This window comes from Ochlerotatus camptorhynchus, unplaced genomic scaffold (assembly GCF_037179485.1).
Source record: "Ochlerotatus camptorhynchus isolate MF236.1 unplaced genomic scaffold, CSIRO-AGI_Acam_v1.1 ptg000141l, whole genome shotgun sequence".
NCBI classification, from domain to species: Eukaryota; Metazoa; Arthropoda; class Insecta; order Diptera; family Culicidae; genus Ochlerotatus; species Ochlerotatus camptorhynchus.
The window spans coordinates 1876964-1892506 of NW_027040631.1; the positions used below are offsets into that span (position 1 = coordinate 1876964).

At 43.4% G+C, this 15543-nt stretch overlaps 1 protein-coding gene across 2 annotated transcripts in view; it reads right to left on the reverse strand.

Annotated features, from left to right (window-relative positions):
* The window catches only part of LOC135700757 (casein kinase I-like), a 95062-nt gene extending 82048 nt beyond the window's left edge, over positions 1 to 13014 (reverse strand). Inside the window, exons 1-2 of one of the 2 annotated variants that reach the window (XM_065221391.1) lie at positions 12860 to 13014; positions 11089 to 12045 (exon numbers count right to left, since the gene is read on the reverse strand). In XM_065221391.1, coding sequence (XP_065077463.1) covers positions 11089 to 11912 — 824 coding nt within the window. In that variant the 5' untranslated portion in view covers positions 11913 to 12045; positions 12860 to 13014. Of the gene's footprint in view, positions 1 to 11088; positions 12046 to 12306; positions 12663 to 12859 lie in introns of those variants that run through there. The other variant, XM_065221390.1, reaches the window with a different exon arrangement.
* Between the last annotated feature and the right edge of the window lie 2529 nt (positions 13015 to 15543).

Here is a 15543-nt window from a genome sequence, read left to right on the forward strand (position 1 = left end):
ACTCAAGGCACTCCCACGCAAACCAACATTATCGTCGTGTAGGGTAAGTTTTCCCCTACCCGATGGTGATGTTGATTTGCGTTGGCGAGCCTTAACTTTCTAGAAATTATCGAAAGAAGTCATTGCTTACAAAAGCTGTTACGGCCTAATTCCAGCTCAATCTAGTTATGTATCCTGCAAACCTCTAGTGGTACATAGGGCCAACGTGCAAGATTTCCATTCTAGGCGGCTACTCGCTTTTAGCTTGACCTGAGATTCCTGTCGGCTTGCTTTATTTCCTTGTTGAGGCTCCGCCGTCATGAGCTCCTGGCGGCTCAGCTGTGATGTCCTGCCGGGTTCCAATCCAACGCTTGCTTGATATCGTCGATGGAGCTCAGCATTCGAGATCCAGTTGTGAGGCCTGCAGCTTTGAAGTGTTCTCCGCTGATACACGCTACGTCTCGCTGCCGTATAACAACACAGATTTCACGTTTGAATTGACAAAAGCAGCCCTAGCCCATGTCGCTCTTGGTCTCGCCGTCTGACGCTTTCTGGCTGTTAAGATATTGGCAACTTTCGACTTTCTTCACGGCTTGCCCCGGTACCGTAAAGTTGGAAGCGTTGTCCGTGTTGCCATCCAACGATTTGGTCTTGTTGTCGTTGATGGTGAAACCCGCCGCAGAGGAGGCGTTCGGCTAGGTCGTTGAGCTTACTCTGCATATCAGAGCGCCGTTGTATCTAATAGCGCAACATCATCAGCCAAATCGAAGTCGTTGAGATGTTCCACGGTTCGGTACACGGTTAATTGCACCTGCCATGATCTCGTCGATTACGATAAGGAACAGTAGCGGCGTACATCCTTGCCTCACATCTGAGACTACCCGGATAGGGTCGGACAAGACTCCGTTATGCAGGACTCTACATGTGAAAATAGGAACTTTTTAGAGACCCTCTTGAAAAAAGTGACTTGCTATCAGACCTGCTATTAAACAATGCTTGATCAACCTGAAGTCTCGGGAGACTTTAAGTAATTATGACTGGAGCAATATGAAGCGTTAAAGAGATAAAGTACAAGGGATTCCAAAAAAAGTAATCGACGGCGACAGCAGAGCAGAATATGGTGAGAGCTATCTAATTCTAGATAGAGCTGGAATAAGGGCGTAACAGCTTTTGTAAACAATGAAGTCTTACCCTACCTGATGGTGATGTTGATTTGCATGGACGAGCCTTGCCTTTCAAGACATCATCGAAAGAAGTCATTGTTTACAAAAGCTTCTTCTTCTGCGCATTTCAAGCTTATTGCATATCGCACATTAGCTTATTGCGTGCTCTCAACTTAGTGTTCTAGAGACACTTCCACAGTTATTAATTGAGAGCTTTCGATGCCTGTACCATTTTTGCATTAGTATAATTGTGTGGCAAGTCCAATCATACTTCTATGCCGAGGGAAGTCGAGAAATTTTCCAACCCGAATCGAACCCAGCCACTTCCAGCATGGTCTTGCTTTGTAGCTGCGCCTTTACCGACTGAGCTAAGGGAGGCCCCAAAAGCTGTTACGCCCTAATTCCAGCTCTATCTTGAATTATTCTTTATCAATTAAAAATCAAAATTGAACTAAATACGTGCAAGGCTTGAAAAGAATATTTTTGATCCTGAATGTGTGTATGTAATACCAAAATCAATTTGATAACAGTGATGCATACATGCGGGGCTTATTGTGAGTGAAAGTAACCTCGGAATGGGCGTAGCTTTCCAGATATTCTGAAAAGGGTTGTTGGAACTGCACGGTAACTATCTAACTCCCGGACTAAAGATGCCTGCAATTACCGCGAACGAGAAATTGTAGATGGCTTTCTTCCAGAATACCACTGCCGGCCAGTGGGGGTTATATTGAGTACACACACACATGCTTGATCAACCTGAAGTCTTGAAAACAAAAATCACAGGACTTAACTGAAATTTTCGATTAGCTGGAGATGTTTTGAATAATCTATGACAAAACGGTCGAAGGACAAAATTCAAATGAACAAAAGGTCGAAATTGACAAAAAGTCGAAGTAGACAGAAGTTCAAAAAATCAACATCACAATTGGCAAAATGTTATATAGACAATTTTTGTTCAGATTTTAAAAGAACTACTCATTATTAAAGAAGAAATATATTCTCGAGAATTGCCGTGACACGCACAGTAATTATTTCTTATGTCAATTTTCCAAAGCACTGCTCATGAAAGAAAGAAACATATTTGAGAGTTAGCTACCCATTTTATCCTCATCCGATACAATTTGACCAGTTTATCCATTTCGACCTTTTATATCTTCGATCTTTATTGTCCTATACCAGTGGCGTCCAGTAACCTCACTTTTTACCTGTGCACCAACTTTCAAAACCAGATTTAATGCCTCCATACTCGAAACGGTTGAAAAATACACTATCGACAGTGAGCATGCATAAGGGCGTATACGCGATGATCGATTCTCTTCATCGGTTTTCTCTTTGAATTGCTACAGCTAGGCGAAACAGTTTTCTAGAATTTGTTCAATGCAGTGCTGTAACAGGTTGTATTGCCCGGACGTGTAAATTGTCTGGAAAATGCGAAGCAGGAACGGTCGCCAACAAAGCCGGAAAAGAACAAGAAGAGTAAGGCGCATGTGGCGGAATCTGTAAGCGATGTGGCCTTCATGATGAGTGATGGAAAATCGGACAGCGCCAAATTTGGTTGGGTATTGGATAGCGGCGCATCGGAGCACATGGTAAGCGACAAGATGTATTTGCAAAATTTGCGCTCACTGGATTCGCCTATCGTGATCAACGTCGCCAAGTCTGGAGTATCGTTGACCAGCTTTGTTGCTGGCGAAATAAAGATGATTGCCAACGTGGAAGGTAGGAAGCTGACCTGCACAGTGTACAATGTCCTGCATATGCCTGGACTGTATGTCAATGTGTTCTCTGTTAAGCGAATCACGCATCACCCGTGGGTCAACGTTGTGGCATCGCCGCTACGGTTACATCGGAAACACTGGATTAGTGAAGCTCATCCGAAGCGAAATGGTCGAAGGTATCGAGATTGGTGGAAGTTTGAAGCCGGACACAGGTATTTGTGAATCATGTATGATGGGGAAACAATCGAGGCTCACGTTTGAAGATGCGATCTTGCCTCGTTCAGCCCGTCCGTTGGAGTTGATTCACACCAGCGTCCTGGGATGGCCAGAAGATATTCGTCAGTTTCATCGACGATTTCAGCCACTTCACGGCGGTGTACATCTTGAAATCGAAAACTGATGGTCTGGATGCTTTCCGAAAGTATGTTGCGATGACTACGGTGCACTTTGGAAGTCGAATCGCCAGGTTCAGAAGCGACAATGGCGGTGAGTATATTAATGCCAACTTTATCACCTATTGTGAAGAAGCAGGAATCGTGATGGAACCGACAGTGCCGTACACACCGCAACAGAACGGAGTCGCTGAGCAAATGAACAGGACGATCATGGAACGAGGGAGTAGTGCATGTGATCAACCGTTGTCCTACTAGTGCCTTGGCTGGGAATAAACCGCCATACGAGATGCGGTTCGGACACAAGCCAAATGTGTCTAGACTGCGTGTCTTCGGAAGCAAGGCGTTCTGTCACGTTCCTAAGGAAAAGCGGACGAAGCTCGACGCTAAGAGTCAAGTGTGCTACATGATTGGCTATGCAATCAACGGATATCGAGTTTGGGATCCTGTCATCGAGGAAACGGATTCAAGGATTCGGAAGGAAGTATACACCAATGACCATTTGGTGTCCGATTGCCTGGAACCGTTGGAAGAGAAGTCAACAAGTGATCCAGATGCAGAATCAAGTTCGGATGGTTCCGAAGACGAAGCTCACGATTCATCGAGTGAAGAATTCGGACAGGTACAAAGCTAGGCTCGTAACCAAGTGATGCTCACAGCGCCAAGCCTACGACTATCAGGAAACATATGCTCCCGTGGTCCGTATGACAACTGTGAGGACCCTGCTGGCGGTGGCGGTACAGAAAAGCCTCCATTTGCATCAGATGGATGTGCGTACGGCGTCTCAACGGGAACCTGTCAGAAACCGTGTACATACGTCAACCACCAGGATTTGAGAAGGGGGACAAAGTATGCAGGCTGACCAACATTGTATGGCCTGAGCGCTTCAACAGCTTTACCCTGAAGTTAAGGTTCCAGCGCTCACAATACGACAGCTGCCTTTATGTGAGGAATATGAACGGTGTTGAGATGTATCTAGTTGTGTACGTCAACGATATCATCTTGGCATCTAGTTGCCTGAAAGAAATACGACGATTGGCAAAAGAATTCAAGATGGACGACATGGAAGAGCTGAAAAACTTGCGTGTTTAGTACAACATGGCTGAAGGTATGTTGCTATTGAATCAAAGTACATACATTTTGGACCTTTTGAAGCGTTTCGTCATGACTGGCTGTGAGCCAGCTTCATATCCTTTGGACACCAATCTCAAGTTGGAGAGGAAGAAGAATGGTGAGGAAGCGACTTAAAATCCGTACCGGGAGCTCATAGGATGCTTGACCTACCTGATGCTATCGTCGCGCCCTGACCTTGAGTCGTTTCCAAAGTAACGCAACCGATGTGCATTGGAAGCGAGTAATTGCGTTACCTACGGGGACCATGTAGCTTAGCTTAGAATATCGTCGCGATGAAGGTGCTGACCCGCTCATTGGATCTGCTGATGTCGATTGGGGCAGTGACATCGACAACCGTCGCTCGACGAGTGGTTATGTGTTGCAAGTCTATGGTACTACTATCTCGTGGACCACACGGAAGCAAGCAACGATTGGCTGAGAAATTTGCTCACCGAATTTGGAATCTCCCTGAACTCTCCTTTGGTGATTTACGAGGACAACCAGTCCTGTATTCACATCGCTGAAGAACATCGGGAACAGAAACGGATGAAGCATCTAGATATTCGGTACAACTTCATCAGGGAATGTATACTGAACGATGTTATCAGATTGAAGTACATTCCTACTGGAGACCAACTGGCAGACATCTTCACGAAGGGCCTACCTGCTGTCGCTTTCCTGAAGCATCGATCCACGCTGGGTCTAAGAGGGGGTGTTGGAATGTAGACCATCTGTATGCTAACAAATATGTACAGGCAGTAGACCATGAATTTTGAATATTCCTATGTATACTGACTCAGTAACTGAAGTTTTTCTCTTTCTGCATTAAACCAGTAACCAGTTAACAACTTGTTTTTTTCTATCCCATTCGACCTTTTGTCCAGTGTCCTTAAAAATAACCTTTCATTCGACCTGTTGTCAATCTTTGAATTATTCGCCCTTTTTTCATTCGACGTTCTGTCCATTCGTCCTTTTTATTTTGTCCCCCTTTTAATATTTTGGCTTTTTGTACCTCGCGACCTTTTGTCCCCCTTTTCATAATTCGACCTTTGGTCCCTCTGCTCATTCGATCTTTTGTTTTTCCACCTATTGTCATCCGGAGTTTTTAGTGTTTTGTCATTCGACCTTTTGTCATACAATCAATTTTGAACAGTTGATAAACCGGAAGTCTTAAAAGAGTTTTCAACTAAGCTATTTCGAATTAAATATTTCCTCATCAATGTGTCGCCTGAGAAGATATCTGAGATACGGCATTTGAATTTTTGCTACACTCAGTTTCATGATGATGATATGGAACTACCACTCACTGTAGCAAGACAACTGTGGACTATCCTCGCTGTTCGACTTGATCAAGTTTCATAATAATACTCAACCTGCCATTGTATAAAGGGCCAAACCGTGGACAACATTATCCACGTGCATCCACGGGATAACTCAGAATCTCCTTCCAATAACAGGATCATACAAGCGGTCAAAACACAGGCCATCCAACAGAAGGATGATGTGAAATTTTCCCAAACTTCAAAGAAGTTTATTGGATTGTTATAAAGTTTTCTGAACAAGTACGAATTTCATATAATTTATACCATGTTTCCTGGATATCAGAAAATTACTTCAACTTCTAACAAGTTACATATTGTTTCCAAGCTTTCTAAATTCTCGAATTCATTATCGCCTGAAAGTATCTTGGTTTCCAGCGACCCTACTCGAACATCCTTACTCCGTCAAGTGACATCTATCAGCTCCCAAATGCAACCAAGCGCTGAACCTTCCATTGTTCCCGGACAGCGGAGGTCGGACTTAACGATTTACTATCAGAACGGGTATGAACGACCTCGTGGAAGATTATCATCTGGTCGTCGTGGATCACTGTTACGACATTATAGTTTTGACCGAAACATGACTCAATTATCGAACCATTTCAAACTACGTCTTTGGTGCTGGCTACGAAATATTTCGCTGCGAAAACTACTGGGGGAGGCGTCCTTATCGCAGTTAATTCCAAGCTGAAAGCAGAAGCTATCGAGGACTATTCCTGGAACACGGTTGAACAAGTGTGGGTGGCTATTCAACTTGGTGATCGTCAATTGCTTCTCTGTGCAGTGTACATCCCTCCAGAGCGAACCCGTGACTTGGAGCTTATTGACACACATTGTCGGTCTTGGTCGCTTCAGACAAAGCAGGCCCTTCCGACGAAGTTATTGTTATTGGCGATTTTAACCAACCGGATATTGCATGGACTCCAACCCATAGTGGTTTCTTTTGTCCTCCGTTCATCTTTCCACGTAGGAACCATCCAGCTCCTGGACAGTTATAGTACCGCAATTCTATCACAAATCAATGGCCTGTTGAATGAAAACAACCGCACCCTGGATCTCTGCTTTGTTAGTGCTCGAGATACAGCTCCTTACCTCACCACGGCACCTTTAGTCAAGGAAGTGCATCATCACCCTGCTTTAGTTATCGTGATCGATAACGTGTCATATGACTTCCGTAGAGCTGACCATCGCAAAATTGTCCATGTGCTGTCTAACCTTGATTGGGAGAATATTCTAGATCCTGTAGACGTCAACATTGCTGCACAAACCTTTTCTCACGTCTTGTCATATGTCATTGACAGGCACGTTTCCAAGAAGATCATCCATATCGACTCTCGCGTCCCGTGGATGACGAAAGATCTTCGCTCGTTGAAATGAACTAAGATTTACTGCCGCTGAAATGCTACTATGTCAGACTAAACCACGAGTATAAGCGGTCAAGTCGACTCTGTTTTCAACGCTATCAAAGGAGGATTCAACGGCGGCCAAAACCACACCCGAAATCCTTCTGGAACTTCGTAAATGAGCAACGCAGGGAAGTCGGCTTACCCTCTTCCATGATTTTTAATGGTGAACAACGAGACATTTGCAACCTGTTCTCAACCAAATTTGCTAGTGTGTTTGAAGACAAGCAACTCTCCGCTAATCTCATGCGTAGCGTTGTCGACGCCACTACAGATGCGATTTCTAGAGCAGCATCTAAACTTAAGACTTCAGCTAAGGCTGGCCCCGATGGTGTTCCGGCGATTATTCTTTATCTAAGTATAGATCAACACGGATTCATAACTGGGCGTTCTACAACTACGAACCTGCTGTGCCTAACGTCTTACATCACAGGCAGTTTGATTGCGTTATTAACACAGATTTTACGGCAGCCTTCGATAAGCTGAGTCACGAAATTGCGATCGCTAAGCTTGATAGACTAGGGATCGGTGGAAATCTTTTGAAATGGTTATGTCATACCTCACAGAGCGCCAACTGACAGTCACTTTGGGTACTTGTCGTTCAGCAACCTTCTGCGCAAAGTCCGTTATACCTCAGGGTAGCCATCTGGGACCATTGGTATTTCTCCTTTACTTCGACGACGTTCACCATGTTATCACAGGGCCACGATTATCGTTTGCAGACGATCTGAAAGTTCTGCCGTTCTCTCCAAAATCAGATTGACATCTTTGCTGACTGGTGGTCAACCCAGCTAAGTGTATGTACAATCATTACTTTCTCACGCAAGAAACAACCGATTATTTTCAACTACCAACTACTAGGCACAACTATCGAATGGGTGCATTGCGTGAAAGACTTAGGCGTTTTTCTAGACTCAAAGCTGACATAATCACACCATATATCGTATGTCGTCGACAAAGCGTCCAGAACGCTTGGCTTTGACTTCAAGATTACTAAGAACTTCACAGACATTTACTGCTTGAAATCGCTCTATTGCTCTCTCGAACGATCTACGTTGGAATACTACTCTGCAGTCTGGAGTCCGAACTACAATAATGGGGCCGAGCGAATTGAATCTGTTCAACGACGTTTTCTTCGCTTCGCGCTCCGTAAGCTGCCCACTGGAGATACCCACTTCGTTTTCCAAGCTACGAAAATCGCTGCCAATTGATCAATGTCGAGCCCTTACGTATCCGAAGAGATGTTTTCAGAGTCTTAACCGTCGCCGATACTCTGCAAGATAGAATCAACTGTCGTATGCTAAGACTTCCACTTCTTCGAACTAATTATAGCCTAGAGAGCGCTATTTACGGCTTGCAGCGAGTGTTCAACCGAGTAGCGTCGATGTTCGATTTCCATTTGACACGGAATATGCTTCACCGATAAGATTCTCTGCCGTTTTTGCTGACCGAAGGCGCTTGACGCCCAACTGCTAAGTGTAACATTTTAGACTTATACATTTTTAGTAACTTGACAATGCTTTCTGTACTTTTTTTAAAACACATCATTGGGACTATTTCTAGTCTGTTGATGCAAACATAACAAATAAACAAATTCTACCAAGAGCTCAGAACATCTATGAACTACTCCGAACAGAAAATACCCTGAATATTGCTGATCATCTGGGATGATCCCTGAAATGATATTCCCAAAAATCCTAGTACATTGAGTTTTTTTTAAAGTAAGCTAAAGTAGAAGTTCCTTAAACTGATACGAAGTTCCTTGAAGTTTGCTGAACTTTAACTTTTTTTGGAGCTTCTGCTAAATTCTCTGAGCTCCACGAAGTTTGCTGAACTTGTACAAAGATTTCCGATGTTCTACGAAGTTTCCTGAATTTTTACAAAATTCACTGCACTTCCTCATTTACTGAACTTCTAGTTGATTTGTTTCGCTTCCTGAGGTTCTATCTAAGTTTCCTAAACATGTACCGAAATTCCTAAAACTATTGATTCATTAAACTTAAACCAAGTGCCTGAAATTAAAACAAGGTCCCCGAACTTTTATAAGTTTGCGGTGATTGAAATATGACGACGGTTAGGTCGTGTAATAAGTATAGGAAAATGCGTTGTTTACACGTGAAATATCAATAGGATGCATTTCAAATGAATCGGGTGTGATTAGATACTACAGAATCAGTACGTTTGGCATATAAAAACAATATAATTCGTAGTTCTGGTGCAAGGCGTAACAACCAGATGTATCATAGAGGTGAATGTTGAAAATACGTAATATGAAAGAAGAAACGTTTTTGATGATTTGAAGTGATATTTTCTTTTACTTTTTCGTGTTATCGAGTAGTTTGTGAACTGTTCTCTCTATATGTGGCAAAATATGGTTTGTTAACATATTTTGCTACGCGTTTGTTACGCCCTTTTCAAATGTTAGCCTAGAACTCTAGACCAACAATTGAAATAGGCGGAACAACCAAACGTAAACAATGGCTTTAAACGCAAATTCCTCAAGAATCAAAGCACATCCAAGCAACCTAACACCATCATCTGATAGAGGAAACTTCCTTTATCGAATGGCATTGTTAGTTTACGTTTGGTTGTTCCGCTTATTTCAATTGTTGGTCTAGAACTGTTCTCTCTGTGGCAAAATAGTAGGTGGCAACACCTTTACTTGTGGTTCAAACAGTAACTACCTACGTGACTTCTGAGCTCTTTTGAATGTTTGGCTCCCGTTTGACAGTTTGACTCGGCTCCCAGATGACAAGCATTTTGAGTTAGTTCGCAGTACTCAGCATCAAAGTTCTCTGAAATGAATGATGTTCCCTTAACTTCCCTGAGCCTCTGTAAAGGCCTAGCTAAAGAAGTTTCATAAATCTCTGCAATTTTAACTTCGTGCACCCTCCGCTTCAGGTCGCAAATTTGTAAAGTAACTGTGAAAACATTTCGGCCATATCGTTGAAGATTTTTTCGAAATACACCTGGCATCCCTGCCCTTGCTTGTGGATAAGATCAAAAGAGAAATTTCCAAGGTTTTCTTGGTCTCATCCGTAAGATGGCGTCAGCATGTGAATTGGGCTGAAGCGTATTGGAGTTTGAGAATTCTACAGCTTTCGGGTAATATAAGAAATTCCAGCAGCATCGAGCGTTTTCGGAGTTGAGGAATTATAGTTCTCACAATTCCGGAACTTTTTAAAATTCTCGAAAGCACACATATTTTTCTAGGTGATTTGAAAATTGTCGACGTTGTAGAGTTGAAATGCATTTAAATTCAAAAAGTTATTAATTGGGTTGTTATTGGTATTCATAAGAGCAGAGAATGATGATTTTTTTTTTCCATTTAATTCCTCTTAGTATGGATACAAAATACTAAGAGGAACTAAATGTTAAACAATCACCATTTGTTGTGCTCTTTTAATTAAATTTTAACTTGATTCTTGGTTGGTAAAATCTCTTACTTCAAACTACACTCAAATTGCATTCAAGCCTTGTTAAAGTTTTTCAAATCAATTGGAGTTTTGGTAGAAATTTATTAAATTGATTTTCCCAATGCCGAATTTAATTCATAACCTTTACAAATGTTGCTCTAATCCGGTTCAAACCTAGAACAATTCCCGATACTGTCGAAGGATCTTTTAGCGGATTGGAAATTTGCTCCAAGAAAAAGCAGGAAAATGGCTCCCAACCACAATTTTGGACCGGAATTGCTAATCGATGCATTAGCAAATGGACACCCATCTGGGAAGATTATTACGGCACCGTCACTAATGTACTTATTGCACAGACTGAGGCCGAAGCTAAGTGTAATTTGCGCGAAACCCACGAACGAATCACTAAAAAGGAAACCAAGGAAATGTACATTTTCAAGTGTAATGGAATGGAAGAGCAACCGAACATAAGAAAAAAAAAATCTAAAACCGTACACTCTGGATGTCGAAATCTAAAAAAAAAAAAAAAAACGAAAGACAAAGACAGAGGGAAACAGCTGTTTGCCCGGGTATTCTTGGACTTACCTGAACAGTTGTCTCAGATACATGTAATCCGGTCCCTCGTCGAATCGCAAACTGCGACAGTAGTTGAGATACATTGCAAACTCGGCCGGGAAGCCTTTACACAGCACCTCGATCGGGGTGGACATCTTCTTCTCGGAGATCTTTTCGTACTTTTGCTTCTTGTTGGTCGCCTTGAGGCCCTGCCAGGGTAGCGAGCCCCGGTTGAAGTACATCATCACGTACCCGAGCGATTCCATGTCGTCTCGGCGGCTCTGCTCGATGCCGAGATGGGCATTGATCGAAGCGTAGCGGGCCGTTCCGGTGAGGTTTTTGTCCTCGCGGTACATGATGTGAATGCGCGACCGGAAGTCCCGGTACTTTTTCGCCAGGCCAAAGTCGATCATGAAGAGTTTGTTGCAGTGCCGTCCGATGCCCATGAGGAAATTATCCGGCTTGATGTCCCGATGGATGAAGTTCTTCATGTGCAGGTATTCGAGACGGCCGATCGTCTGATCGACGAGCATAAGCACCGTTTTGATCGTAAAATGGCGACTGCAAAAGTTGAACAAATCTTCCAGCGACGGTCCGAGCAGGTCCATTACCAATACATTGTAGTTTCGTTCCTGGCCAAAGTACCGAATGTGTGGGATTCCGACGCCGCCGATCAGCACCTTGTACAGTTTGTACTCGTACATCAGCTGCGGGTGCCGGGCCGTGAGGCTTTCCATTTTGAGTGCCACCTCTTCGCCATTTGTAATGTTGATGCCTAGGTAGATGTCGCCGAACGATCCGGAACCGATCTTCCGTATGATCCGATACTTTCCGGCCACGATAAACTCATTCATTTTGCTGTCTGCTTGCGTCACTGACAGCGGAGCACTTTTGTGGTTTGTTTTGGCTTCAAATCACACGCAACACAAATCGATCCCTGCCTCTGCCTGGCTGCGCCCTTCTGGATGATGGCTTTCAGGAAAGGATCTTCGGGGAAAAATTCACAGAAAAATAAAGAACTTTTTCTTGTTCACATCGAGATTTTCTTCCTTCTGTTTCTTCTCCTCCTCCTCCTCCTTCACTATTCCTTTTGTTGATTCTTCGTCTTCTTTTCACAAACAATCAGCTCGATCGAGCACTTTTTCTTATTCTTCCTGCACCACTCTTCTTCAGCGCAATAATCGAGGACGGGGGAGAGAAAATCTCAACAAGAGGAAGAAAAACTGAAAATGAAAAAAAAAAAAAAACCTTCAGCACAATCCGCTGCGCTCTTCTCCTCGCCTACTCTTTCTTCTTCGTCTTCCTGGTGCTCAATCGGGCACACAAAACACACTTGCTGCTGCGGCTACTGAAGGTGTTGCAATAAATCAGACACACATACACGAGGCACACACACAACCCAACGAACGCACGCACCGTTTCGCACGCAGCAAAACTCCTTCGACCGTCCCCGTCCGTCGACGATCGAAATCGAACGAAAGATGGATAATGATGGCTGGCTGGCTGACTGGTCGTCGGTCGGACGGACGGATGGAAACGGAACGGGACCGAGAAACAGCGCACCAGCAGAAGAGAGGACGAGGGGAAAACGGAACGCAGCACTACTACTTAGCAGCACAGAAAAAAAAAATAGGAACCCGATTTTCGACCGTCGCCCTGAATTCCGGCCTCGAGACGTGGCGGCCACCGTAATATTCCGAACCGCGGGGACCGTTTTTTCGCACTTTTTGCACAAAATCGAGGGCCTCGGACACTCGAATTTTTGCGTGAAAGATTGGGCAAAAAAGAAGCACACACGCACCACACACTCTGCTCCTCAGCTCGCTCGTTTTTTCCTTTCTGTACACTCGCTCGCTGCTACTTTTTCCTCCTTGACGAGTGCCACTAACCAACCAGAGCAGCTCTCTTCTTCTTCGTCGTCGTCGCTCGTGTACCTGCTGCTCCTACGACGTCGAATTTCTTTCTTCTCCAATCCGATGGTCGACTCGCTCACCGTCCCGACGGTGTGTATTATTTTTTGATGGCGAAATCCCGCAACGAATAGGTCAACCGTCAACAGCGTACCGAAGGTGATCGAAATTGAACACCCTTCTCTAGTGTTGAGTTCACGTGCGTCACGATTTTCCACGTTTCCCTTGAACTGGCACACTGTGACGTCACGATTTCACGATAGTGTGCGTAGAATCGTAGGAGACCTTTAAACATGTGGGGATATCTTGCTCCAAGATGGCCGATGTGAGGTCGATGCAGGAAAATCTCCAGCAAGGGAAAAAGCATCAAGCTAGGTGAGAGAGAGAGAAGCTGACTCGAGTCGCGAGAGAGGCTTCGGACGAGTTGGGTCGACTTGGATGAAAATGCTTTGTCGATTAGGACGACCGAACGAAGTCGGGGGGCCCCGATTTCGATGAAAGTGTGGACATTTCAAGACCAACAATTGAAAAAGGGTTAATCAGCTTTTGTCAACAAAACTTTGTATACACGGTAAGAAAAAAGTACCCAAAATTGAGTTCCTTTCACTCATCACGTGGCTTCCGTGGGGTTAGGTAAAATTAAGTTAAAGAAGAAAACTCAATTTTGAGTACTCCTGATCATGAATCCACGTTGACCAAGTTGACAAAAAATGATAAAACGGAACAGACTGGAACCGAACCATGGACGTTGCGACTACGGGGCCCGTGTGTTGACCACTCGTCTATCAAAGCTTATGAATTTAGAATTGTTAAAGGCGCATAAGAGCAACCTCAATGAAAATAAACTTATATTTGAGTTCATTTATTATTACTCAATAGTTGAGTAAATTTTAACCAACGCCGCTTTTCTGATTCACTCAACGGCGGACCTCAAATGATAGAACCCAACGTTGAGTCTTTTTTAACTTAATTTTCAGTATTTTTTCTTACCGTGTAGACCTTTTTGACGTTTAATCGTCTTTCTCTATCTAGCACCCATGGATGAATGCACGGTTTGTTTTCCCACTAATCTGTTTCCCTCTTGCTCACACTCGTTTGATTTAAATGGTGCAGTAGTGTGCGCCGATTAAACGTCAAAAAGCTCTATAGAGATTTTCACGTCCGGATGTATTGGTGCGATATGTGAGAGAGTGTTAGCAACAATCAATACGAAACTATGGATTTGAAATTGGCTCACTACTTGACTAGCCTATTGGTCCCAAGCAAACGATTAACGTATCCCATTCTTGTCGGAATTCTAGTACTACACTATGTTTGTTTTGATTCGCTATGAAAGTTTGACAGATAAAATGAGGGGTTAGTGGATTTTCCAATATTTCGAGGGGTGAATCGATTAGCTTGGGACCGAAGATAGTACCAGAGCTGAGCCAAAAAGTTGAGCACGTTTCTTCGGGACCTTCTAGTCTTAGAGTTACCTCTACACAGCAAAAAAAGTTGTTGAATATTACATCGAAACTGATGCAACCAGGTCAATCCATCGGTTGTGTAATATCACATTGTACGATGTACATCGATTTTGCGAACAAAATTACATCCATTGATGTAATATTGTATCTGCTTTTTGCTATTACATCATTATTTCATACATCAGCTTGAATTACGTTGATCGATATTACATTTTTTTTTGCTGTGTATGCTACTAGTCTTAGAGTTACCTCTATGGTGTTAATGAATATCCGAGGAAAATACATAACAGATCGATGTCAAACTCATTTTGGCAGAACTACTTTCATACATTTTTTAGGTTAGCCAGAGGAAAATAATAAACAACTTTACATGGCGTTTCTCCCTCTAGTCTGTGGGCGTTAAACGTCACTAATCTCTATATGCCCAAACGCAATATGGACGGAAACGGAACGGAAACGAAAAGTTTGACAGTTGTCACAAAAGACATCAAGATGCTTAACCGAAGTCGATTTGGTTCTAACTAGTTTTCAATCCGACAAGTAGGCTTACTCAGATCGGGCTTTTCCGCTGCCACTGCCGTTCCGCTTCCACTGTCATTGCGCTTGGGCCTTATGCCCTTTCCTCGAAAAGCATGCGATCCACGATAACTTACTCAGAAATCGAAATTTATTTGCTATGGCATACTATAAGCTATACAAAATTTGGACCATTAAATCGCATGATGGCGTCTTCAATACTGCGAAACCATTGATTTTTCAATGCGTCACCCTCAATACTTTAAAGCACAATGCTGGAAAAGTTTGCTTATGAAGCTGAAAATGTTCGTCTGATTTTACATTGCAAATGTTATGCAAAATTAGACGACACATACGTAGTATCCGGGGTACTCGTATCCAGCTTTCCATGCTCGGTAATGGTGGCCTGTTTGTAAGAATAAATGTATCCTTCACTGTGCTTTTTGACACTATCTAGAGGTTCGGAATTTGAACCCATCCCTTTCCCTCTCCCAGGAACAGAAGAAAATGGAACAACATACGCCCTCCAGTTAGTGTCAAAATGCACAGTGAAGGATACATTTATTCATACAAACAGACCGCCATTACCGAGC